Source organism: Petaurus breviceps, unplaced genomic scaffold, assembly GCF_028583685.1.
Source record: "Petaurus breviceps papuanus isolate PSGF00001 unplaced genomic scaffold, PetGlider_PUasm1.0 90763, whole genome shotgun sequence".
In the NCBI taxonomy this organism is placed as follows: Eukaryota; Metazoa; Chordata; class Mammalia; order Diprotodontia; family Petauridae; genus Petaurus; species Petaurus breviceps.
Genome location: NW_027187340.1, coordinates 2,743,795 through 2,770,143, shown reverse-complemented (window position 1 = coordinate 2,770,143; position 26,349 = coordinate 2,743,795). Strand labels below are relative to the sequence as shown.

Here is a 26,349-nt window from a genome sequence, read left to right as displayed (position 1 = left end):
CTTTCTTTCTTTCTTTCTTTCTTTCTTTCTTTCTTTCTTTCTTTCTTCCTCCCTCCCTCCCTCCCTCCCTCCCTCCCTCCTTCCCTCTCTTTCTTTCTTTCTTTCTGTCTTTCTTTCTATTGATGAATCGATTGATATATCTATCCCTCTTTCTATTTATCTTTCTATCTATCTATATTTCCTTTAGGATTTACATACACATCTACATATATGTGTGTATACACAAATGCATACACACACATTCATATGACAGCTAGGTGGCAAAATGGATAGGGCGCCAAGCCTGGAGCCAGGAGGACTCATCTTCATGAGTTAAAATCTAGCTGCAGACACTTACTAGCTGTGTGACTCTGAGCAAGTCACTTAACCCTGTTTGCCTCAGTTTCCTCATCTGTAAAATGAACTGGAGAAGGAAATGGCAAATAACTCCAGTATCTTTGCCAAGAAATCTCCAAATGTGAAGTCAGACATGGCTGAAAAACAATTAAACACACATACTTACATATATATATGCACATGCATATATGTGTACATGTGTGTATGCACAGCTCCTTCACCTCCTATATTGTTATTGTTCAGTCATTTTCAGTTGTGTCTGACTCCTCATGACCTCATTTGGGGTTTTCTTGGCAAAGACAGTGGAGTAGTTTGTCTTTTCCTTCTCTTAGGTTACCCTCCATCTACTACACATTTATCTTGTATGTGCTGATTTATGTGTATGTTAGAATATACTTTAAGTTCCTTGAGCACAGATAGCTTAGCATGGTGCCTGACAAACACTGGGTGAACTCCTAGCATTACATCGCACATCGCTTGGTCAGAATGTGTCACTTAATTGAAGGAGAAACTTAGTGGAAATGTGGTACAAGGGGAGAGGGTAACAGGAGGAGGAAAGGAAAAGGTTATTAGAAGATATTAAGAAGTCACCAATGCTCTTCCAATTGCCGAATACAATGACTTTTCACTAGGACCATAGAACTGGAAATAGATGGAGATTTTCTAGTCCGACCTTTCATTTTATCAAGGAAGAAACAGGGAGGATGAGAAAATGGATGACTTATCTAAGGTCACTCAGCTAGCAGCTAGCTGAGCGGCAGGGGCTTCTCCATTGTCCTTTACTTTTCCTCATCTTTGGCCACTTCTTCCTTCTCGAAACGCCCTTCTTCCTTCCCATCCATGACTTCTGTGACTTTCCTGTTCTCTCTTCATTCTCTTATTTCTCTGAGTGGTCCTTCTTCGTCTTCACTACACTCAATATATGCACTTAGTCTAGTGTATAAATATATCTATATGTGTGTGTATATAATATATATGTATATATTTATTCTTCACTTTACTCACTTCAGTTCAGTTCAATACCTTATAATTCAGCAAACATTTTTTAAGTTCCTCCTATGTGCCGGGGACTGTGCCCTTCTGTCAGTCCACTAAGTGTGGGCATCCCTGTAGGCTTTGTCTTAGGCTCTATTCTTCCTTGGCAATTTCATCCGCTCTCAAAGCTCTGTTTATTATCTCTGTGCAGATTGTTCCTAAACCTCTTGCCTTTATCTCACCTGTAAACTCCAGATTCATATTTCTAACCAGCTGCTGCAATTTCCTCCTCCAGTATTTCACATTCAGCATGTCTAAAATGGGAGTTCATCATCTTTCCTACAAACCTGACCTTCCTCCAAACTTCCCAATTTCTATGGGCAATTCTACTCTTTTTTTTAGTCACCCAGGTTCAAAATTTCAGAGCCAGTCTTGACTCTTTTCCTTCTGTCATCCTCCATATATAGTCATTTGTGAAACCATGTTATTTCTATCTCCAAAATATCTGTCCTATTCATTTCCTCCATTTCACTTTTGCCAACCTATTCCCTCCCTCAGTTCTTTTCATCTTTAATTGCCTCCTAAGTGGCTTCCTCATCTCTGGCCTCTTTTCTGTCAATTTTCTTTCACATACTACTGCCAACATGGTTTTTCTAATTCACCATTCGAATCATGCCACTTCACTATATGAAGCCTGAATTGACTTCTCATAGCCTATCGAATAAATAGCTTAGCAGTCAAATCCTTTCCTCCCTAAGCTGCTTCAATTCTCCCTTTCCAGTCTTCTCCCCCAGAACTTGTTTTTGTGCTCTCTTTACTCCAGCCAATTCCTGATTCATGCTGCCTTCCCAAACTACCATGCACAGTGCTTTGTACATAGTAGGTACTTCATAAATATTCGTTGAATTGCTATTGTACTGAATTGAACAGTGGATGTGAATAAATGAAGTCATAAAAATGGTGAGCATGAAAAAATGAAAGAAAAAGAAAAAAACAGAGAATATCATTAGCACTCCACAAATGACTTTCATGCATAGTGATTTATTAACTTTTGCTCTTTGGAGAAAGTATTATAGTTTCATGTAATTCATATTTATCTTTTTCATAAATAGGATATGTATGTAGATGAAAGTTATCATGAATATAAATATGTAACATATTTGTTATGCTTTTTTTGATCTTAAAAAAAATAAAAACTTTCTCTTCTTTTTTAATAGGTAGAAAACAGACCAAAATATTATGGAAGAGAGTAAGTACATATTGCTACGTAATATCTTATTGGTCATGTGAACTTAGGGTAAAGGAAGGCAATACAAATGAAAAAGTAGTCTAAAGGGCTTAGTGGGGGCTTTTTCCAATCCAATAAATCCAATAAACACTTATTAAAAGCTTGCAAAGTGGCAAGCACTATGCTAAACACTGGGAATAGAGTAAATAAAAGCAGCTCCTACCCTCAATGAGCTTACAATTTAAAGAAAGAGACAAACACACAAAAGGAGACAGGAAAGTCTTAGGGAAGGGGGCACCTGGTGAGGGAGCATCTTGTTCTGTGGAGTTGAAACCAGGCAGGGCAGCAGATGTAAAGTGGAGTTTAACATTTTAAAAATGTTAAGTCTATCTTTACATTGGAATCTATCTGTTTTCTTAGGTACTATTGCATAATCTAAAAATATATAACACATAATTAAATATGTTAATCCTACCAGCAGAACACACTATGTCTTATTGCTTTTAGAGATAACAGTTTTTTTGTGCTGAGTTTGGACCAGTAGTCAAATGGCCAGTTTGAAGAATAAAAGTAGTTACAGGTATAAAGAGTTAGAGCAGTCATTCATGCATCTCAGTTACTCAGGCCACTACAGTTTGCATCACACTGTGAACTTATGAGAGAGACGCGGAGGCCACTCGCACTTAGTAAACAGGAAATGAATGATAATCCAGTAAACGTTACTGAGAAGGAACAGTTGGACAGGTAGGACCAGAAGTAAGAGAGAATAGTATAATAGAAGTCAAGGGAAGAGAGAGTGAATCCAACAGGAGGGGGAGATGTAACATTTAGCTGCAGTGGCCTCGGGGAGGACGAGTATTCAAAAAAGTCTTATTTGATATAGCAGTTGAGATAATTGACAACCTTGTAGTGCACCATCTCTTGGTGGGGTCAGAAGCCAGATTGCAAGGGGCTGAGAAATTCGTGGATAGTAAGGAAAAGGAGACAAGTGTAGATGACTCTTTCTGGGAGTTTGACTGTAAAAAGAAGAAATTTAGACTATCTTTCAAAGATAGTAAAATCAAGCAAAACACTTGACAATCAATCAATAAGCGTTAAGCACTTACTATATACCAGGGACTGTGCTAAGTGCTGGGATGCAAAGAAAGACAAAAGAATGGTCCTCCTGTTTAAGGAATTCACATTCTAATGGGGAAGTATTTTATTCAGTAGATTATGGGAAGTCATAGAACTAAGAATCTTTTCTTTTTTTCAATTTTTTCTTCCTTACAATATTATGTATATGCTTATTGTGTATGTATAAAGGGTGTGTTATCTGTGCTTCTTTATCTTCTTTTTTTTTTCCTATGTTAGTCAAAGATGGTTCCAGGAGAAAGAATGAAGGCAAATGTTACAGCATTTGGCTGGGAGATCAACCAAATAATGCAGATTATTGAACAATCATGCCAATTAAGGACAACTGTCAGAGTTCTGGCAAGTGGCCAGCCTAGCCCCTGCCCCAGAGTTTGGATCATTGCCGTTAGTGTGAAGGAAGGAAGTTGGGCATATTTCTGTATGTCTAATAGATGTCACTGGGCTCTATAGAATAGAGAGCAGAATGTAAGTGTCCTATAGAGAGGATAGTTATATCTTTCCTTAAATAGATATACACTTTGAGTCAGTGATTATTAAATGAAATCGAGGACTACAATGGTGCTATTCTGACCACACATAATCAATCTGGCCAGGTTTCAAGCAGAGAATAAAATCAGCATGGTCAATGCCATAGTTCCCTATGGATAGCAGAGAAGTGATTTTTTGGGGATAAAAATCTAGAGGTAGGTGGGCTTCTTTGTGGTTGTTTCTATTTTTTGTTTTAAAATAAAAAAAGTGGGGAAGCATGCAATTTCCAAGTCTCTTTATTGCTGCTCAGTTTGACTTTGTTTTCCAGGTTTCATGGCATGATCTCCAGGGAGGCAGCAGACCAGCTCCTGAGCGTGGCCGAGGGGAGCTATCTCATTCGTGAGAGCCAGCGTCAACTAGGAACCTATACTTTGGCATTAAGGTTGGTCATGGACCTGTAATTATAAGTGTTTCATTTGTAACCATATTAATTGAGGGGTTTACATTGTAAAAGCATCCAGCATATAATTGAATAGGCTCTTGTTTTTCTTATGTCCTAATTACCATTTTAATAGCTTCTGGAACCTCAAAAAATTTCTTACAAATAGCACTAAACTTAAAGGTTCAAATCAGAAATCTCTAACATGAATTTTTACTATAGATGTTTTCTTACTGCCTCTCCCAAATCTAGCACTGTGATTGTTCCCATCATTGTTCTGAATGAGATGGATATTTACAAAGAAAAAAAAATATCTTTGTGATATGGTGAGACTAATGCCAATACAGGAGTACAAGTTGTCTTTTGACTTGGGCAACATTTTTTGGGAGCTATTACCTAACAATTACTATGCTTTGGCAGACTCTCTTAGCCTGCAGAGGTTAGGCACGGAGTAATTATTTACACTGACCCTCATTTTTCCAATCATAGGAAATAGCTGAAATCATCACTCAGTATCTTGGATACTTTTTGCTGGGAAAGAATTGAGAATAGCAATTTCCTGTGAACCAAGGATCAGAAAAGTAACACAGGCCCTTATTTGATATAGAAATTGAGATCGTCGATAACCTTGTAGTGCACCATTTTAGTCACGTGGTGGGGTCAGAAGCCAGATTGCAAGGGGCTGAGAAATGTATGAAAAGCAAGGAAAAGGAGACAAGTGTAGATGACTCTTTCTGGGAGTTTGACTGTAAAAAGTAGAAATTTAGAGTATCTTTAAAAGATAGTAAGATCAAGCAAAGCATTTGACAATCAGTCAATAAGCCGTAATCACTTACTATGTATCAGTGCTGGGGATGGAAAGAAAGACAAAAGAATGGTTCTCCTGTTCAAGGAATTCACATTCTTAAATGAATTCTTCTAAGATGATTGCTTCCATCTCCATGTCCCCAGATCGCCATTCTACCAGTTAGCTCTAGTGTCCCCTGCTTGCTTGAGTCAACCAACTCCATAAGATATAGTACTAATCAAACGACACAGAGTTCCAATGTACATTGTTGATTTAGTGTGATGTACCCTACTCTGTGAGGAGCAAATTTAGGGAATAGAGCTTAAATCCTAGGGTTCACATAAATTTGTATTTCATGCTTTAACATAATATAATTGGATCGTTTGATTATATTAGCTAATTATGCTTCTAATTTTAATTCAGTTGTCATAGAGGTTTACTGCATTGGGAGTCAACAAACCTTCTCACTGACTCATTGAGATCTTGGGCAAGTCATTTTGAATATGTTGACTTCAATCTCCTTTGGGTGTAAAATGTTTCCATGTTTTCTCTTCCATTAGAATGTAAGTTCCTTGAGGGCAGGGACTTTCACTTCCTGTCATTTATGTCCCCAGAACTTAGCACAGTGCCTGGCCCATAGTAAGTGCTTAAAAAATGCTCAAGACATAGAACCAGATCAAGGCCCCTTCTAGTTTATATGTTCCAGGAGTCAAAATGCCAACATATTAATACATGAAGGATCTGAGATGTCATCATTCTAGTATTTTAGTGCCTCAGGGCTGCATAAAGGTGTGACCTTGTCAGTAGACCCCATTTCTGACAGTGCTGACCAAACTGAAAAGACCTAATGACTTATTTTATGCATGGTGCAGGTTACTGGAAGATCAGCCTCATTTAGAGCAAAGAGATTTCCTCACCTGGGGCAAAGAGTTGGGTACACAGTAATCAATTTTTTGAGGCCATAACACCTCCCCAAAATCATTCAGTAAGGCATAGTGGAGATTCTAAATGCATTTTCTGAAAACTCAGTTGTGTAAGTACCTACCTTGATCAAGAATGAGTGGGCAGAGGAAAGGAATTCCTCACCAGGCTATATGACATATTGCCAAGAATCTTACTGGCCTAGTCCTCCAGTGCCAGAAGAGGGATATCTTCCTCTTGTCATTTGTCCATCCCCATAACAGGGCTGAAAGTAAATGGTTCTTTTATTACTTTCCCACTCCACCTTCTTCATTCCTCTAGTGTTTTCTTTACCTCTTTCTCCCCCTCTGAGTGTCCATACTGTGTCTCATTTTCATAGGGACTTGTTCTCAGCTTGTTTTCTAATCTTCACTAAGAAACTTCCTGATAATGACATAAGGTGTGACCCCTTAAGTCAAGGTTATTACATTTTTAATAAGAAAATCTTTAAGACTGAGAAACCTTCTAAGCCAAAGGCATGGGAAGATAATAGCACCATGACTAGTGGAAAATTTTTTAGGTGGGAATCATCTGCTCTCATTATGAAAATAGCACACTATATTCAATCACTTCACCTATTCCTAAGACCAATTTTGTCCCTAAGATTCCACTGACTGCCCAATCAAATATTCCATAGAGTCAAGGGTGTGGTTGGGAGAACAGTAGAGCTGCTTGTTGATGCAATCTCCAACTCCATCCACTTGATTCCACCATCTTAGATTGTAGAATCTAATATGGAATGTGGAATCATATGGCTCTATCTATTCATTTTGACCCAGTTATTCATGGTGTAGGATGGAGAAAGGGTGGAGGAATGCCTGGATGAATGGATATGTTTTTAATTTATAGGACTGAGGTAACACACTAAATATCCTTTGTTATGCAAAACTACCATAAAAATCAACTGATCTGATGGAAAAAGATTAGAATGAGGCCAGGGTGGGGACAGGGAAAATGGCTTATAACTAATTCCACTTTGAAATTCCATAAGGCATTTTCTTTGCTTTAAGGTTTTCATGAAAGTGAGATAGTCTGTTGAACAGCATGGAGTGAAAGTTTTATTAATAGGTCACCTATTATTCTTATATGATGCCTTCCAAACTTTTTAATAGAGGAGCTTCTTCACAATTATTTTGCTTCTGCTTTTGTTTTGCTTTTATTTAATACATATTCCATTTTTGGTAAGCAATCTGTCTAGTTTGCAGCAACTGAGGATATTGAATGTCATCATTACAATGCATAACTAAGGGCTGAAAATAGGTAGTAAGATATATATGTGAAGATATACTATTCTTTAAGGAAACTATAAATATTCTTCTACCAGGGAAGCAGGAAGTCTGTAGATAATCCTTTATTTCTGTGATAGAATAAAAAGTTTGCTATACTTAGAATCAGGAGACCTGCGTTCAGATCCTGACCCAGCGAAGTATTAACTGCATGGCTATGAACTATGCCATTTTTACCTCTTTTTGGCCCTAGTTTTTTCATCTATTAGAGTATATATACATGATATATAATATAATATTATATATGTAAAGATATATATTATGTATATTATATTAGATTGCCTGAGGTAACCCGGTGGCTAAAGCTCTTAATGGGGAGTTAAGAAGACCTGAGTACAAACTCTGTCTCAGATATTTACTAGCTGTGTGACTTTGGACAAGTTACTTAAATCTGTCTGCCTCAGTTTCCTCATCTGTAAAATGAGGATCATAATAGCATATACCTCCCAGAGTTGTTGCAAAGATAAAATGAAATATATGCAAAGTACTTTGTGAAACTTAAAGTGCAATACTAGCTATTATCACTACATTCATGTTAACTACTGCCTCTTAGGGCCTGTCCAGGTGTAATTATAAGAAAAACTAAGTTTCCTCACTTTTTTTTAAAGCAATTGGGGTTAAGTAACTTGCTCAAGGTTACACGGCCAGTTATTTTGGGTGTGGTGTTAAGTATCTGAGCCCAGATTTGATCCCCAGGTCATCCCGACACTGGGGCTGGTGCTCTTACTCGCTGAGCCACCTGGCCACCCCTAAGTTTCCTCACTTTTGATGAAGAGAAATTTGAAATTCGTTTCTTGCTTTCTTTATTTTCTTGAGTTCATAAGGACAAGTTAATTGAGTAAGACAATGAATGGCATAATGGTTATAAAATCTTCATGGTCCTATTTATTCTTTGAGGTGGGCTATCTCCAGTTGGTATCTTATACTCAGTATAAGACTCAGTTGTGTAATAAACGTAATGAAGTTAATAAGTAGGCTTGATAAATGTTTGTTGAATTGAATTAGGCTGTCCTACTGAGTGAGAGACAGACAAACTTAAGAAATATAGTTCTTGAACATGATATGGAACCAAATGTTTCCTTCCAAAACTCAGCACCTCTAAATGCTGTAAGTACCTCCTTATTGTGGTGTGGAGATAACTTTAGCTTCATAAAAATGGTAACAGTGGAACGTAAGATCTAGCAAGTCCTACAAAGCTAGAAAGATTCTGGGTATGGGCCTGGAAGTGGTCTACACATCTGTCATCCAAGAATCAAAGTAAGTGTGAAGAGAGGTTCATCACAAGAAGGTTGGCTACCAGGAGATGACTTTTTTTAGGCAGTACAACTCACAAAGGTCATCTGAGAAGTGGAGGAATTTTAATGTATATGATTGAGGAAATCTTCCCAAAGATAAAATTGGAAATCCCCTGAAATATTTGAGTCTTAGTAAGTCCTTAATTCAATCATCCTTAAGGAGGCTTGTCTTCTTAATGTGCAAAGTACAAAGGTCAAAGTTCTCCACCCCTAGGTCACAGTAAATCATAATCTTCTCAGTCAGCATCAGGTATCCAAGAAGAGATCTTTTCATCTTGACTTGAGGCTGACTCTCAGCTTCCATGGTTCCTCTACCATGGTCCCAGTTCCTGCCTGAATCTACACAACTGTCATCTGGGTTCAAAGGCAGGCAGCTCACAGTTCCTTGTCCAGCTCCTTGTCCAGTTCTTTGTCCAGTTCCTGTTCCATATTGAAGCTCAATCAAGTCCACCTCAAGTCCTTCACAGTTCCTGTTTCTGGGAAGACAAAGCTTAACAGAGCCACAATAATATTCATTCACATTGCCAGCACCATCATCAATTCACTATCTGCCTGTCAAATCAACTGGGACCCACCAACACAGTCTGAGAACTCAACACAAATCATCAGTATAGAAATCAACACAGACCCACAAACAAGGTCCAAAAGGTCAACACAAATCATCAGTACAGTCCCAGGACCTCCCAAACCCTCCTCCAGGTCTTCTGTAAACAGACAACCAGAAAATCCTCTTTCAGGGCTTCCAGTAAGGTCCCAGGGCTTCTGTACAAAATATCACAAACAAACATCAACACAGACAGAGCAGACAAACAGAGTTCTGGGATGCTACAAGTTTTCTCCTTCTTGACTCTGCCACCACAAGAGCCCCCTTCTCAGTTCTGCTCTCTCCAGCCTGGGCCTCTCCTTATATATGGTCATTAGCTCCTCCTCTTCCTGTTGCAGGAGTTCACAAGTTCTAGGGTTCACAAGTTCTGGATCTTAATACTTGATACAATCATGAACTGAAATAAGGTGTTAACTACTTCTGTGTTAATTCAATAGCTGAAACAAGGTGTTAGCTACTTCTTTGCTTGCCAGTATGGTCAGGTACCTCGAGTCTAATTGTTAATATGCCAGTAGGCCAAATACTTTTTAAAAAACTAAAGATGAGGGGACATCTAGGTGTTACAGTGAACAGCGTCCTGGAGTCAGGAGGACCTGAGTTCAAATGTGAGCTCAGATACTTACTAGTTATGTGACCCTGGGCAAGACACTTAACCCCAATTCTCTCAAAAAAAGCCTAAACTAAAATGTGTGAAAAATTAAGTAATATTTCATATGACTTAAATCTAAAAATAAATTTAGCATTATTAAGTGATGAGGCAGTGAGTGTTATCTCTCTCAGGAGGTGAATTAGTCAGAGAGAGTAACCCTGGCAAGCTCCTTATCCTGTTAGAAAGGCTTTTATCTGAAGGATTTTTCATTTATGAAGCAAATGCTGTATTCCTAGGTGACTATCACCTAGGCAAGTAGATGGAATAGTGGATAGAATACAAGACTTGGAGTAAGAAAGCCTTGAGGTCTAATCCTGCCTTAAATACCTACTTGCTGGGTGATCCTAGGCAAGTCATAACTTCTGTCAGCCTCAGTTTCCTCATGTGTTAAAAAAGGGGGGAATATAATAACAAGTCTGTTACAGGATTATTGTTAAGAATCCAACAAATTAACACATATGAATGCTTTATAAATCATAGAGGTTTCTGGAAATGCTAGCCACTATTACCGGTGTTCTGCTGGATCTGAATCTGTGAGCCAGTCTGCCTTTGTAGCCACAATTCATTCAAAATAATTTGTTTTCATTGTTAATTTTAGTTTAGATATGAAAGAACAATGTTGTCATGAATACAAAGTTCTCTACTCATGAGAACTCATAGACTTGTAAGCAACATATTTAACTTTTGGGGGGGCTGCACCTCCACTCCACTGCAGTGAGAAGAAGCAAATGGATGAATTTTAACTATGTGAAGTCCTTGATATATTCCTACCCACCATAAGGGCAGAATCCATTCAGGATAATCTTTCACTAAAGTCCTATTATACTATCCCGTCATGGCCTACACGTGATCCTTTTGAAGGTGCCAGGTCCAAGCTTTAGTAAGTTCTTTCAAACCAGAAAGGGTTTGAGTAGGATTTCTGATGATGGAATGATTATCTATCGTCTGGGTACCAGCCTTAGTTAAGTTAGGAGAGATTCATTATCAGGTTGGCCTTAGAGTGATGAATTTGTTAATACAGCAGCCTTTTAAGATCATCTGTTAAATTTCAAAGGGATTGTAATTTATGTCATTATAGAAAGTACCCACATTGCCAAAATCACAATCCTTAAAGTACATGTTCTACATATAATAGGTCGACCTTTGAAATTGCTCAGGGTTTTGTTGTAGGAAGTACCAGACATGCCTCATAAGATTTCGTTTCAACAAAGTAAGGGCACAAAATGCTGGAGAGACATTTTTATCATTCTGCCTTTGGTCTCTGACTGCCTCTATACCTGTCCTGTTTATTAAAAATTATTATTTTCTGCATGGGAGAGGGTAAGATGACAAGGGGTAAATTTTTCTAATAAGATTATGCAGAGTTGTTATTTAAGAGGGATGGGGTTATTGATTTAAAGCTGGAAGGGGCCTTGAAGGTCATCAAATCCAGTGCCCCCATTTTACAGATGAGGTAATTGAGGCTTCAAGGTGTTACATGACTTATTCAAAGTCATGAAGTCAGTAATTTGTCAGAGGCAGAATTTGAAGCTTGGTCTTTCTGACTATATGTCCAACACTATTTCCATTATTTCCTGGTGTGTGTGTGTGTGTGTGTGTGTGAGTGAGTGTGTGTGTATTTTATTTCTTTCTTCAAATATTAAAGCACTTTGATTTGTCTTTTGCTCTTTCAACACCTTATTTTGTGTTATTTTTCTTTGTGCATATTGTTTCCCTCAGTGGATTATAAACTCTTTGAGGGCAGACATTGTTTCATATTTGTCTCAGTATCCCTAGCACTACATTGTAGATGCTTAGTTTATCAAAATAACTTTGAGGAAAAAACAGTGCATCATTGGTAACAGTGACTACTTTAAAATGTACCTTTTAATATAAAAGTGACAGAAATTACCTGTGAAGAAAGATAAAAGATAAGATAGCTGTGGGAGAGAAATGATTATTATATTAATGTAACACCTTCTACCAGACAAGGGGTAACTGATGATGTTCCTTTTACTAAGCTAGAGATTTCTGATAATGCCATTGGGTAAAATCATGATTTCAGAGGACTGGTAATGAAGCAGGCCTCCTGACTCTTGGCAGAGAGATCATGGATTGTATTTTTTTTCCTACGTGGCTAATGTGTTGACTTGTTTTGCTTGTACCTATTTGTTACAAGGGAGGGCTTCTAGAGGGGTGGGGAAGGGAGTGGAAAACAATAGAAATTTTTTAAAAAGACAATAGCATCAACAAAACAAAAGAACTTTAGAGGAGAACACAAATGGTGATTTTGTTACTATCTTCTTAAAATTAGTATACATTTTTGAAAACAAAGGATCATTGCAACTGAAAACTGGTGAACTTACAGATATATGCTCACACACATGTATATTTTTATATGCATACATGTATGTATTATATATGCAGTACAAATAAACATGCCTATATTTCCAATGATGGAATACTGTACCAGAAATTTTAGATAATGTAAGTAATTGTAAAAAATAACATGTATTAACTCATGTTGTAATTTTCTAATTTTTTTTAACAAACTTGACCAGAACTTTGCTTGAGTTGTACATCTAGTTATAGGCTATGTAAATAGTCTGGACTGGATTCAAAGGAAAGATTCTGTTTTGTTTAAGGTCGAGAACCAGAACTTTGTAAAATTTGTTTTGTATCTGGCATTTTTTTTTTACCTCTCATGATAATTGATCCTAAGCTTAATTTTTCAAACTTTTCTTCCCATATTTTAAAAAAGATTTTGACATTCTTAAAGATTAAATGTAAAAACAAATTTCCAAAAGAACACCATGGCTACAGATTATGGTTTTGCCTGGCTTACATGCCTAAAAAAAGCCTTTAACCATAGACCTCATCAGTATTTGTCAGTCATTTCAACAACATGTGATGGCCAGCTTTTCACAGTCAAAATATAGAATTAAAGAAATTATCCATCATTTTGGTAAAATCTCACAATCTTTTCTCCTGAATCACTTATGTAATTTATTTTGCCAAATTATTCAGATAATAGCATGGTCTTTTTTCCTCATTTGGTTATGGGAACCTGAATATATGAGTTTGTTTGTTTTTAATTTTAAAATGGTGGTTGCCCTGTGATCAACTTTAATCTTTTCTTTCCCTGATGAAATGCAACTATTAATTGAGGGAAAATAGAACTTAGATTTTGCCAATTCCAGAGACATTTCCGCTGAATCTGACTCATTTTAGTTTCTTGAAAATGGGGGAAGAACAAAGTGACATCTGTGCATGAGACTTGATAATACCCAAATCCTGTCCTTGGATATTCCAGGAAGGTTTGGCACATTGCAGAGAATGTCTTCCACCCACACAGCCTGGAACTCATCCTGATAATTTCATGGTGAACTAGACCATTATAGCTTGCATTAATTGCATTACCACATAGATTAAAGCTGAGTTGGATTGGGGGGGGGAATGGAGACCAAATTACAAAGGGAATTTAGACTACCCACTCTTTCTTTTAAATAAATCTGTTAGATTTCTTCCACTTGATAGATTCTAATCATTGACTTTAAGCATGAAAAAAACCTTAGTGGTCAGCAATAACAGTTCCCTCATTTAAAAGATAAGAAAACTGAAGTCAAGGGATATAAAAATGACTTATCTAAGGTCACACTGTAATTGACCGAGCCAGGATTCAAATCTAGCCCAGCACCCTTTCCGTTGTACCACAGTGGTAGAAATACCCATGGTGTATTTATCTGCACATCAGGCAGTTATCCTGAAAAAAAACTTCAGCAGCAACAACCAAACAATTGCTTGTTAAATCAGCGTTAATTTTGCAGATGAAAAAAATTTTGAGGGAAGATAGAACAATTGTTCTCTCTTTTCTCTTCTTTCTCAAATTGTTTCATGTGCCAAAAGATATGCAACCATTCTAAAGGATGTTCACAAAAGCCTATCAAAGTTTACTTTCTCCCCAAACTATAACTAGATTTGTCTCTAAATTAGAATAGGAAATGGTTACAATTTTCAATTCACTCCAACAAGCATCTATTTAGTGTCTACCATATGCCAGACATCATGTTTCACCCTAGACATACAAAGACAAAAATGAAATAAATAGTCCCTGCCTGCAAGAAGCTTACATGGTTTTGGGTAGTTTTGCTCTATGCTACGGAACTTGAGTGGTTCTTCATTTTTTTAGTCTTTCATCCCTCAGCACAGTTTTCATTTAATACTAATTTTGTCTGTTCAAAATTCCATTCCTTCTGTTCCCTAATGTGCACATATTGGGAGAAATTCACAGCAGAAGGTAGAGACCAAAAAAAGATATCCCAGTGACTCTTTTTAAAGGAGCAGTAGATGGGACAAAATGTTTCATCATCATGATGCATCTTAAAAAGCTTTATAGTGTAGGCCAAGATGAGAGGCAAGGGGTCCCCAGAGGTACCAACCACACTAGCAATCAGTAGGTCTAGGATATGGCATAGTGTTTGTAACTAAAAACTTGGTGCTGTCTTATTGGTGAATCATCAACTTTGAAATTCAATGCCCTTTATAAGGGAGCTGGAATTGAGTTGAGCTGATTTTCACAAAATACTGCATGAGACACATTACTGTCTCATAATATTAAGGAAATGCCCTTAGTGTCTGAATATGTCATCAGAGTGTATTAATTCATAGGCAGGATGGGGAATGCAAATCTAATTTTTTTTTTTAAGCAATCGGGGTTAAGTAACTTGCTCAAGGTTACACGGCCAGTGATTTCTGGATGTGGTGTTGAGTGTCTGAGCCCAGATTTGATCCCCAGGTCATCCCAACACTGGAGCCGGTACTCTTACTCGCTGAGCCACCTGGCCACCCCTTGCAAATCTAATTGTTAATATAGCTTCTTATTCTCCAAATGTGCTGCCATCAAATGTCTTCTTGATGGATACAGCAAGAGTTTTTAAATGTAACTAGCAAAATGTAATTGAAAGAACTATCTAATGCTAATAAAATTAACAATTATACAGACACGTAGCTTCAAGGATCTGTCTGTTTCATTAGTGTGGGTACCTACTTTCTTCACTGCTCCATTTCTACCATTGAGTGAGTGGTCTTAAGACAACTGATGTGGCCCCCAAATTCATCATCCTGCAGCATCTCATAATGAAATTCTCTGAACTGAGATAGATTGCATTTGTTTTCTGAGAAACAGGCTAACACTGGTCCAGGACTCAAAATCTTTCCAGCTTGGTAGGACCTATAATGTTTGTCTCTCTAGTATTGCTTTCAAAAAGCTGGAGTTTCTTCTGTGGTCATGATGAGGCTTCTGAGCAAGACTTCAGAGAATGATATGGTTGATATTTGACAAAGATCAGCACATTGGATTGATTCTATGTCAAACATTCTCTACCTATCAACATTTATTTAGCTGACAGGTGTTATTTTTATTAAGGGATGTTTGCATACCAAAGCAAGGTTTGTTGAGCATGGCAGAGTACTGATCATAGTCAAACATAAGGCAGACATGGAAATTTATAATAATGATGTTAGTTAGCATTTCTATAGTGCCTACTATGTGCCAGTCATGGTACTAATTTTAGCATACTTTACAAATATTGTCTTATTTTTATGCTCACAACAACTCTGGGAGGTAGGTGCTATTATTTTTATAGTTAAGGATATTGAATTAAATAGAGGTTAAATGACTTGCCTGAGGTCACATAACTAGTTAGAGGCTGAGGCCATATTTGAACTCAAGTCTTCCTGACTCCAGGCCCAACATTTTATCCACTGAGTCACCTTGCTGCCAAATTTAGCTGCAAGTATAAATAAAGCAAAGTACATAATGAAGTGGAGAAACTAGAATCTGACATTTTCTAATAAGAGAGAAAAAAATTATGGGTTTGGAATCAGGAAGACCTGAGTTCAAATTTGGACTCAGACACTTACTAGCTGTGTGACCCTGGATAAGTCACTTAACCCTGTTTGCCTCAGTTTTTTTCATCTGTAAAATGATGTGGAGAAGGAAATGGCAAAGCACTCCAGTATCTTTGCCAGGAACACCCCCAAAAGGGGTCATGAAGAGTCAGACACAACCGAGAATGACTGAACAACAAATTATTTTGAGGGATGCTTTTTTGTAGAGTGAATTTATGACTCAATTTATTGCATCCCTAGGTTTTGAAACTTTATTACCTGAAATTTTACTGAGTAAGTAAGGTGACTTAATAGTATAGTCATCTAAGCTTTGCAGGCTCCAAGAGGACAAGGACGAACCCTACAGATCTCATTATATTCTCTAGAATCTAATACAGAGCTGTGCCCACATAGCAAACCTCTCCCACCTCCCCCCTTGCCCCCCACTCCCCCCCCAAGCTGTTGAATTGATTGAACCTTTTAAATCTCTGGAGCAAACCTGACGCACAGGTTCAGGGCTTTGGAGTAATCTTGACTCCTTCCTCTCTCCCTGACACATCATCTACCTAATCCTTTACCGAGCCTTGTTGATTCCTTTCATATCCATCCTTTTCTTGCTCCTTATACAATCCCTACACTAAATCAACTCCTGTCTTTAATCACCTTTTACCCCGTTATTGAGAAGCCTTCCTATTTTGTCTCCCTGTCTCTAACCTTATCTTTCACTTTACATCAGAAAGCCTAAGGTCTTCCAGAACTTCACTTCTAGTTTATAATTTCCAACTTTGTGTTTTACATTGAAGAGTTCACTCTCAAAGCATACCCCTTCCACCGGAGGTGAATACACAGAATCCTAAACCAAACTGTGTTTCAGATTTGTGACCGAAGGTAAAGGACTATGATGAGGGACTTTTTTCTAACATTCTTTCTCCCTTTCCCAACATATCTTACATCGAATGAAATGCCTTCAGATCCAGCCAGTCCCCTCGAATTCCCTTATATCTCCTAAGGTGGCAAGTAGAAGATAGCCTGGCTACAATCTTGAGCCAAATAAATAAGCCAAGAGAGTTTATCAAGGAGGAAAAAATACACACATCTCTTACCTTGTCACCCAAATTTGCTTTGAATGATTTCATATATATAATTGACATCACATTGCTTGCCGTCTCAATGGGTGGGGGAGAGACTGAAGGGAGAGAGAATTTTTGGAACTCAAAAATTTTTAAATGAATGTTAAAAATAAATAAATAATATATATTTAAAAATCTGCAATGGCTCCCTCTTTCCTATAAGATAAAATACTATTTACTTATTGTTGTTGCTGATAAGTCATTTTCTTTTTCTTTCTTTTTTTTTTTTAAAGCAATTGGGGTTAAGTAACTTGCTCAAGGTTACACGGCCAGTTATTTCTGGGTGTGGTGCTAAGTATCCGAGCCTGGATTTGATCCCCAGGTCATCCTGGCACTGGAGCCGGTGCTCTTACTCGCTGAGCCACCTGGCCGCCCCAATAAGTCATTTTCACTTGTGTCCAACAGTTCGTGACCCCATTTGGTATTTTTTTGGCAAATGCACTGGAATGGTTTGCCATTTCCTTCTCCAACTCATTTTACAGATGAGGAAACTGAGGCAAACAGGATTAACTGACTTGCCCAGAGTCACACAGCTAGTCAGTGCCTGAGACTAGATTTGAACTCAGGAAGGTGAGTCTTCCTGACCTCAGGTCCAGTACTCTATCCACTGTACCACCTAGCAGTCCCCACTATTTACTTAAATTTAGCACTAAAAATGATCCAAAATCTGGCTCCGACCTATTTTCCCAGTCTTATTTCCTTATTTGGTCTCTCTTCTAGTTAATTTTTTTTCTTTCTTTGTGTCCCCAGCACTTAACATAATGCCTTCCACACAGTAGTCACTTAATAACTGCTCGTTGACTGGCTGAGACATGCTTTTCACAGGTCACCTTCCATCTCTAGTCTTTGTATGAGTGGTCCTCTGTGTTTGGCATGCCCTGCCTCCTAACCTTTCCTTCGTAGAATTCCTAGCTTCCTTCAAAACACAACTAGGCTGCCACCTCCTATCCTAAACTGTTCTTGATTTCCCCCTTCCTACATTTATGAGCACTCTCCTTCATGAAATTATCTTCTATTACTTAGTATATGCTTTCTGTTTACTTGAGTACATATTGTAGCCTCCATTCCCCTCCCTCTTCCAGGTGACTATAAGCTTCTTGAGGACAGGCACTTCTATTTAAACTTTGTATTCTAGCATATAGTAGGTCTGCAATAAATATTTATTAAATTAAAGTTTCTAGAATCATTACTATCATGTCAAAGTCCATTATAGGAAGGGGATGAAAGACATTGTAATGTTAATACAACTTATTTAGATCTTGTTAAAGATTGAAAACAACCAGCAATTCTTAATTCTCAGGGGCATTTGGTTGATACATTTAAGGTCAATTTTGACAGAGTCCCTGGTTCAAGAAAAGATTTGCAGTTTCATGTGTAATCATCTTTTTATTATACTATTATGGAAATGCTTGTTTTATTCCATAAATTAAAAATAAAATAAATTTTAAAATAAGTAAATAAATAAGATTTGAGGGTGAAAAAAAGAATTCTTGGATAGGATTATAGTAAGAGAAACCACATCGCAGTGGTGGGTTTTGTCTTGTTTTAAGTAAAATGTGGTTGAAAGCTTTTTCTTTTCACATTTCAGAGGAAGAATCAAAAGGAAATGGGGCAAGCTTGTGTTAGTGGTAGGCGGAGAAATGTAATGGTACTCTGTGTTCTTTCGAGCTGATAGCTGCTGCAGCAGGTTTCGTTGGTGTGAGTTACCATGGTTTCATTTCATTCCCTATAAGCTGTCTTTTTCTCTATCTGAAATAGATGGAAAATAAGTTTCTGCCGCATTATTTTTTTCCAAATGTTCTGTTTCTCGTAGCTGTGATCATGAGTCACCTGTTTTGTCTACTTAGCTACATATAAGAGTCAGTGATGCTCTAAACGACAGTTCTTTAGAAAATGTAACATCCCAATTGTAACAGACTGGGATTCAACCTTCAATTCAATAAGCAGGTATTAAGCTTCTGTCTTCTGCCTGGTGCTGAGGATGCCAGGACAAATGAAGCTCTCTCGCTGTCCTTAAGGAGTGTATAGTCTTTCTGTTTGGGTGAGGAAGAGGGGAAAGCTTATTCATAGATAAGTTAATGCAAACTAGATAGGAAGTAGAAAATAACTGGAAGAGAGGGGGAGGAGGAAGGAAGATCACTAACATTTTTGGAATCAAGAAAGGCTTCGTGTAGGAGGTGGTGCTTGAGCTGAACCTTGGAAGGAACAAAGGATTACAGGAGGATAGATAAGATTTCAGGCTTGAAGGATGGTCTAGGCAAAAACAGAGAGGTGGGGGATGGATTCTTCTGTAGGAGGAATACCATGTAGGTCATCTTTGCTGGAACATAGAGTATGGGAAGAATAATTGAAATTTGTCTAGAAAGATAAATCTGAGCCAGAATGTGAAGGGATTTTAAAAGTCCAAAAGAGGAATTTGTGTTTTAGCTTGTAATATACTTGCATGTGAGTGTGTGTGCGCATGAATGCATGCAAACACACATGTATATACCTCCTATCTGTCTATCTATCTAATCTATCATCTATCTATCTATCTATCTATCTATCTATCTATCTATCTATCTATCTATCTATCTATCTAATCTATCTATCTCACTGATGGCCAGGTGGAACAGTGGATCTCCCATGAGGAGCCCAGCTTTGGGCTCGCAAAAACCAGATTTGGGTCCTGAGGGCCTGGGAAGGAGTCTGACCCAAAGGAGAGAGTAATTGAAATTTTTTTCCACTCTCTGACTCATTTTGTTCCCTGAAGAATTCTGGAGAAAAAAATCAATTAAACAAAACTCAGGTATAGCTCATATCTAGAATTTTCCCTAAAAGGAATTAATTGAATCTCTTCTAGAAAGGGTATGCAATATATAAAGTAGATATTAGGTATAGGACAACCTTTTACTTCCTCCATTACAAAAAAAAATCTTAAAACTTCAAAGATTCATAAATATTTATTGACAAATACTTAAAATAAGAAACAATAACTCATTACTTCTATTCTATTGTTCTGAAAGGTAAAGACAACTTTGTAGGACTGCTGAACAGATATTTTATTTTCATCTCAGGCTTGCACCATTTGACAGACTTACAAGGTCCAGATCTGCTGATCAGCCAGGGCATGCCTTAGGCTTTTTTATTCCATCCAATTGCAGCATTTTCTGAGAAGAGGTTATCTTCTTTCAGAAGTGATGTCATTGCAGAAAGTGCTTCCTGCTTAGGAAGCACTGACTCAAGAACCAAGGATCTCTTAAACTCATAAGGTACCAAAGCTGGAAATGTCCATCTCTCAGGATCATTGTTTAATCACCTGTGCTCAGGAAAAGAGACCTAAAAGACCAGAGACAGCTAAGGACTTGAAGTCTATTCTCAGGCTCACCGAGCAAGTGTAGGTTGACTGCCATGTACTCAATGTACTTGAGCTGTGGGCCACTTTGGATGTTGGTAGAAAAAGGGAGAGAAATCCCTTCTCCACCCTAGCTGAAGCCCAAGGAAAAGTTGATAAAGTCTGAAGTGACACAATCAAAAGAAAATATGGCTTTTTCTTCTTAGTCTCTTATTATAGCTTATCCAGGAAGTAGCTCTTTTCTTGGCTAAGTAATCAGTTATCATAGATGCAGTCTCCCGGTACAGGGCATCAAGGGGCCAGTGAGAAATCATTTGTCAGTCATATCCTGTAGCAGGAGCCAGCACATACTACTTGAAAGGGCCAGAGAATATACCCCACTGCATGTAGTCCATTACCTACTATAGATCCACATCTATGTCTCAATGTCTCTATCTTTCCATCCCCTTTCCCTATGACACATACTTCATGTGTGACCTGGACAACATACTTAACCTTTTAATGACACCAGGCAACTCTCTAAGATTTTAAGTTGCCAAGAAAATGCTGATCTGCATAGGTATAGGGAGTTTCTTCATTGGGCATTGTACCAATTAGGAGTCCTGGTTAAAATATAAACATATATAGAGATAGATTGACAAATGGGCCAACTAGGTGGCATTAAAATCTAGCCTCAAAACATTTACTAGCTTTGTGGCCCTGGATAAATCACTTAATTCTATTTGCCTCAGTTTCCTTATCTGTAAAATGAACTGGAGAAGGAAATGGCAAAGCACTCCAGTATCTTAGCCAAGAAAACCCCAAATGGGGTCATGAAGAGTCAGACACGACTAATATCTAAGTTGATTATTGAAAAGAAAAGCTACTAGTTTCAGTTACAATAATCAACTAATATCTACAACAATAAAAGATTGATAGAAATAGATGCACACACATATGCACATATACATATATGTGTATATGTATATATGTACATGTACATATATGTATACGTATATGTGTACATGTATTGTGTATAGATAGATGGGTGGATTTGTTATATGTAAGGTGATATGGATCTGTTTTTTTTTAAAGATACAAGTTCCCAGGATCATGGCCCATAAACGACCCCATTAAGCTTGTGCATCATTATATAACCTTAGATAATATAAACATTTGAGTTTAACCTATAAACACCATACTGCACCTGCTGTATACTGAAGTATCATGATATAACTAAAGTTAATGTAAACTTATGAGCTTATTCTTTTCATGTTGCCTTTTTTCTCTGCTTCTCTATAAATCAAGCAAGCACTGACCATTAAGTACAGATGTGAGGAATGAGGAATGCTGGGGGTGCTGTGTAGAGGCAGATGCCCCCACCCTACTGTCTAGCTGGCTGCCTCGAGACAAGAGAATAGTCATATGACCCAATAATATAAAGTAATATGACAGTCTTTACTGTCACCCTTCTGAAGTCTGCCCAGATCCAGGGTGAACCTGCAGGGAGATGAGGAGCTCCTGTCTAATAGTATGTAATCACCCTTTCACAAATCAATCCATGACCCTTTAGTTTTACATTTAAATGGTGGAAAGAAGTTCCAGGAGGGAAAAAGTGGCTAGCTAGCTCAGTTGGTATACAATGCTTGAAATCACCTCATGCCGAAATCAGCAGTTGTTCCAAGCTCTGTGAATCCCTTTGCAGTTGTCTCTGAAGCCCAATTCTTTTCTTGGAGAGATCATCAATAGGCAGTTTTCCACAATTGATCTTTATTAAATGGCTGCAGTAGACTGAACAGAAGGTGTGTACTTCAGCAAGTCCCACATAGACACAGAAATTCTTGGGTGGTAATAGCCAGGCCATGGGAATATTTTTAGGGACTTTGTAATTAAAAATCTTTTGGATGTTATTTGGTTACTGTTGCCCACAGAAAATCACCTGATGAGAGCAGCTGATAAATTGATGGGGCTGTAACTGAAACTAGTAGTTTTTCTTTTCAATAATCAACTCAGTTTTCTCTTTGATGAGGTAACCTATGTAAAGCTGCAAAATAGAAGAAATCCAAAATTGGGGGGGGGCAGTATAATGGAAAAAATAAAAACATCTCCTCCAGAAAAGAATCAGAATACAAATGCAAAGAAGACCAATTAAAAAAAAGAGTGGTAAAAACCAAAGGTCGTGGTTGGCCTCTTTGTCCTTAAGCTGTGGGCTACTGGAGAGGGCATTCAGGATTTAGCATGTGTGCTGGAAACTGTAGAGGATGCGTTCCTGCTCTTGGAGATCACAGTGGCTCTATGCCACAGGGTGGGGGTGGGAGTGGGGGTGGTAGAAGTGATGGAATGGTTAGCCATATGTTCATGGTCCTGTATTTCCCAGCCGAGATATCCAAACAGAGACAAGCACACCAGAAGGGAATGCCCAACAAGGGCAATTCTAACTAGAATTTCAGAGACCAAGGCAACAGTAGTGGCCACCAAAAACATCAAATTAAGGGCCATCGCTCATTGCTTCAGGGTCAGTTCTGATATCAGAAGTCATGGAATTCACCTTATTACTAAGGAGTAATATTCTTAATTAATTGAATACTCAATTAAAAACAAATGGATACATATTTCTCAGAAGACAGTTAACACAAGTCTGCCCATGGCTTTCATACTGTGAATAGGAAAACAGGAAATATTCTGCTTAGGAAAACAGAATTGTACTTTCTCCAGCATAGAAAAGACTGATTAATACTGCTTAATTTATAAGTGACTTAATCAGATATCATTACACATTCTTTCACTTTTCCTTTTTGTTCTTCGCACTTTTTGGAATTTTTCTCTTCTTATCAATGTCCCCACCTTTCCCCCAATTCCTCAAAAAGCAAAAACTGTATCAGAGTCATGTGGTAGAAAGAGCACTGGCTCTGGGATATCAGATCCCTTATTTACTACTGATTTGCTACTTGTGTGACCTTGGCCAAGTAACTTAACTGCTCTGGACCTCAATTTTCTCATTTGCAAAATGGTGCAATTGGACGGTGACCTCTCCTATCCTCAATGATAGAGATAGCTTATGAGTTCACTTGTGAGGAAATGCCCTTTCGCAGTGGAAGTCCCAAACTTATCATTTTCGAATTGCCTAGAGCACTCAGGAGTGATGTGATTTGCCCAGGTTGAGACAGCCAATGTATCTCACAGATAGGATGTAAACCTAGCTCTTTCTGGTTCTGAGGTCGGCTTTATGTCCACTGGGCCATGCTGTTTTATCATCCAGTCCCACTCTGGATCTGTGATACAGTGGTTCCCTGAATTTGTTTTAGGTGAGATGTTTTTAGAGTCTTCTTCTTTCTTAGTAAACTGACTTGAATTTCCTAAATAAGAACAATCAGAACCATTCTGTCTGAGATTGTGGTTCTGCTTTAGGATTATTAAAGTATTTTTTATGTTCTCATACAATATATTTTTTTAAAAGTACATGTGTTTATGCAGTGCTTCTGGTTACTAATGTAAAAATTCTATATGGAAACTGATGACCTCATTGAGTCGGGCCCAGCTTCCTCATATCATTACTTTTTTTATCACTATAATTGAATTAAGATATATCTTCAGAATGTAAATTTTTTCCTCTGGTGATAGCAAATAATTAGCAGTTCTCTCACCATCATGAACAAATAGGCATTTATGCTGCAAGCCAGACTTTCCTAATAAAGGGCTAGATCCTTTTTTTCTTTTGAAATGTTTTACTATAAAATAATTTGACAGATAAAGAAGCTACTACAGAAGGTGATTTTTCTGTTAATTCCATGATGCTCAGACTTTTTCATCTTTTGAACACTTGTGAGCTTTAACAAATGCCTATGTTTCTTATCACCATGTCATGGGGTAGAGAGAGACAGAGAGACAGAGAAAGAGAGAGAGAAAGAGAGAGAAAGGGAAGGAGTCGGAGGAGAGAGAAACATATCTATAAATGTTCATAGGAACATATTGAATATTGTCATCATGTGATGACCACTAATTGGTAATAATGGTATCAGATAATCACAATATCTATAATAAAAAGTTCAAAATGGTGGGTATATATTTACATTTGAGTATTATGGGAAAACAGAAATGGTTGCTAATGTACAAAATAATACTGACATGAATTTGAAACAAAACCATCAACATGTGGATCCATTTTAGGATTACATGTTACGATTGAGGCAGAGGTTACCTGGATACTCATTTACCTGAAAATGGATCCAATGAATATACAAGGATATGTAAATCTATAGAGTTTCATGCTCAAAAAAATATATAGCTCTGATGGTGAACGTTTGTTTCCTTTGCACATAGAAGGATGTTAAATTGAATTTCCTAGGTTACATGCTGTAAAATGTTGAACATCTCAATTCTCGTGGCAAATAAACATATTGGTTACTGATATAAGCATTTATATAATTGAAATATCAAATACTCCTAACAGTTATAAACATAATGATTTTCTTCCTACTTCATCTCACTGTCATTTTTAACTCAACTCAACAAATAGAAAATGTCTGCTAAGCATTGGGGGAGGTATACAATTTAGACAAGATACCGTTTTCTTTCCTAATAACAATAGTAACATTTACATACTGTTTCTAGGTTTATATAGCCTATGGTCAAGTTGGATATGATGCATAACCCGATGATTATAGCTGTGATTGCCAAGATCTTTACCTCCCACTTCCATGGTAAAAAAAAATATATATATATATATTAAAAAGGGTATGTGAGGAAGCTTGAGTATAGACAGAGTACAGATATATTCCCAACACAAGCACTTAATGCTGGGAAATAATGATGTGGTAAAACTTTTGCTTTCATAGACTCTGAAAGTTGAAAAGGATTTAAGAGACTAATCCAAGTTGTTTTTGAAAGAGAATCACCTCTATAATGTTGCTACAAGAGAAGGGAAGGGAATAAATGTTTATATGGTGCTTACTATGTTATGGGTAGGTAATGGTTGTACTAAGCACTTTATAAATATTATCTCCTCTGATCTTCACAATAACCTTGTGAGGTAGGTGCCAAAATTATCACCATTTTACAGTTGGGGAAACTGAGGCAAACAAAAGTTAAGTGACTTGTCTAGGGTCATATGACTAAGTAAGTGTCTGAGTCTGGATTTGAATTCAGGTCTTCCTGAATTCAAGCAGCCTATCCACTAAGCTACCTAGCAGCCTCTAAGTAGTCTCATCCAGCTTATCCTTAAAGATCTGTGAGGAGAAACCCACCATATTTTCAGAAACACTATTGCACTTTCAGAAAGCTTTAATTTTTAGGAAGTTTTTTTTTTCCCATACAATTAGCCTAAGTCTTCTCTGAAACTTTCTCTTCCACTCTCCCTGTTCATTGCTTCTAGTTGTGGCCTCTGGAGCCAAGAAGAATTGGTCTAATCCCTCTTCCATATTACATCTTTTCATTTACCCAAAGATAGCTATAATCTCCCCACAGCCATTCTATTATCAGGTTAAATATCCCCAATTTCTTCAGCCAATGTTCACATGTCATATTCTTCCCTCCTCTCCCCTTCTTTTAAACACACTCCACCTCACATATGTCTTTCCTAAAATGTGGTGCCCAAGACTAAATACAGTATAATCTAGAGTAGAGTGCTATTATAGCACTTGTTCTGGACACCATTCTTCTCTTGCTGAAGCCATGAGTAAGGAGCCTTAGCTTTTTAGACGATAGTCATAATATTGATTTGTATTGAACAGAGCTCTGGCTCAGTATCACCTCCAGCTGGGTTGGGTTTTTTACTTTGTTTTGTTTTGTTTTTACAGAACTATTATCTAGTCATGTCTCCCCCATCATGTACTATGAAGATGAATTTTAAAAATCCATTTGGAGAACTTGATGTTTCTC

The 26,349-nt window shown here is 37.6% G+C and overlaps 1 protein-coding gene across 1 annotated transcript in view; it reads left to right on the top strand.

The window, feature by feature from the left end:
* CHN1 (chimerin 1) overlaps positions 1-26,349 on the top strand; it is a 237,869-nt gene that overhangs the window by 42,139 nt on the left and 169,381 nt on the right. Inside the window, exons 3-4 of the mRNA XM_069068447.1 lie at positions 2,533-2,560; positions 4,470-4,583. Of these exons, the coding sequence (XP_068924548.1) occupies positions 4,480-4,583 (104 nt within the window). The 5' untranslated portion in view covers positions 2,533-2,560; positions 4,470-4,479. The remainder of the gene's footprint in view (positions 1-2,532; positions 2,561-4,469; positions 4,584-26,349) is intronic.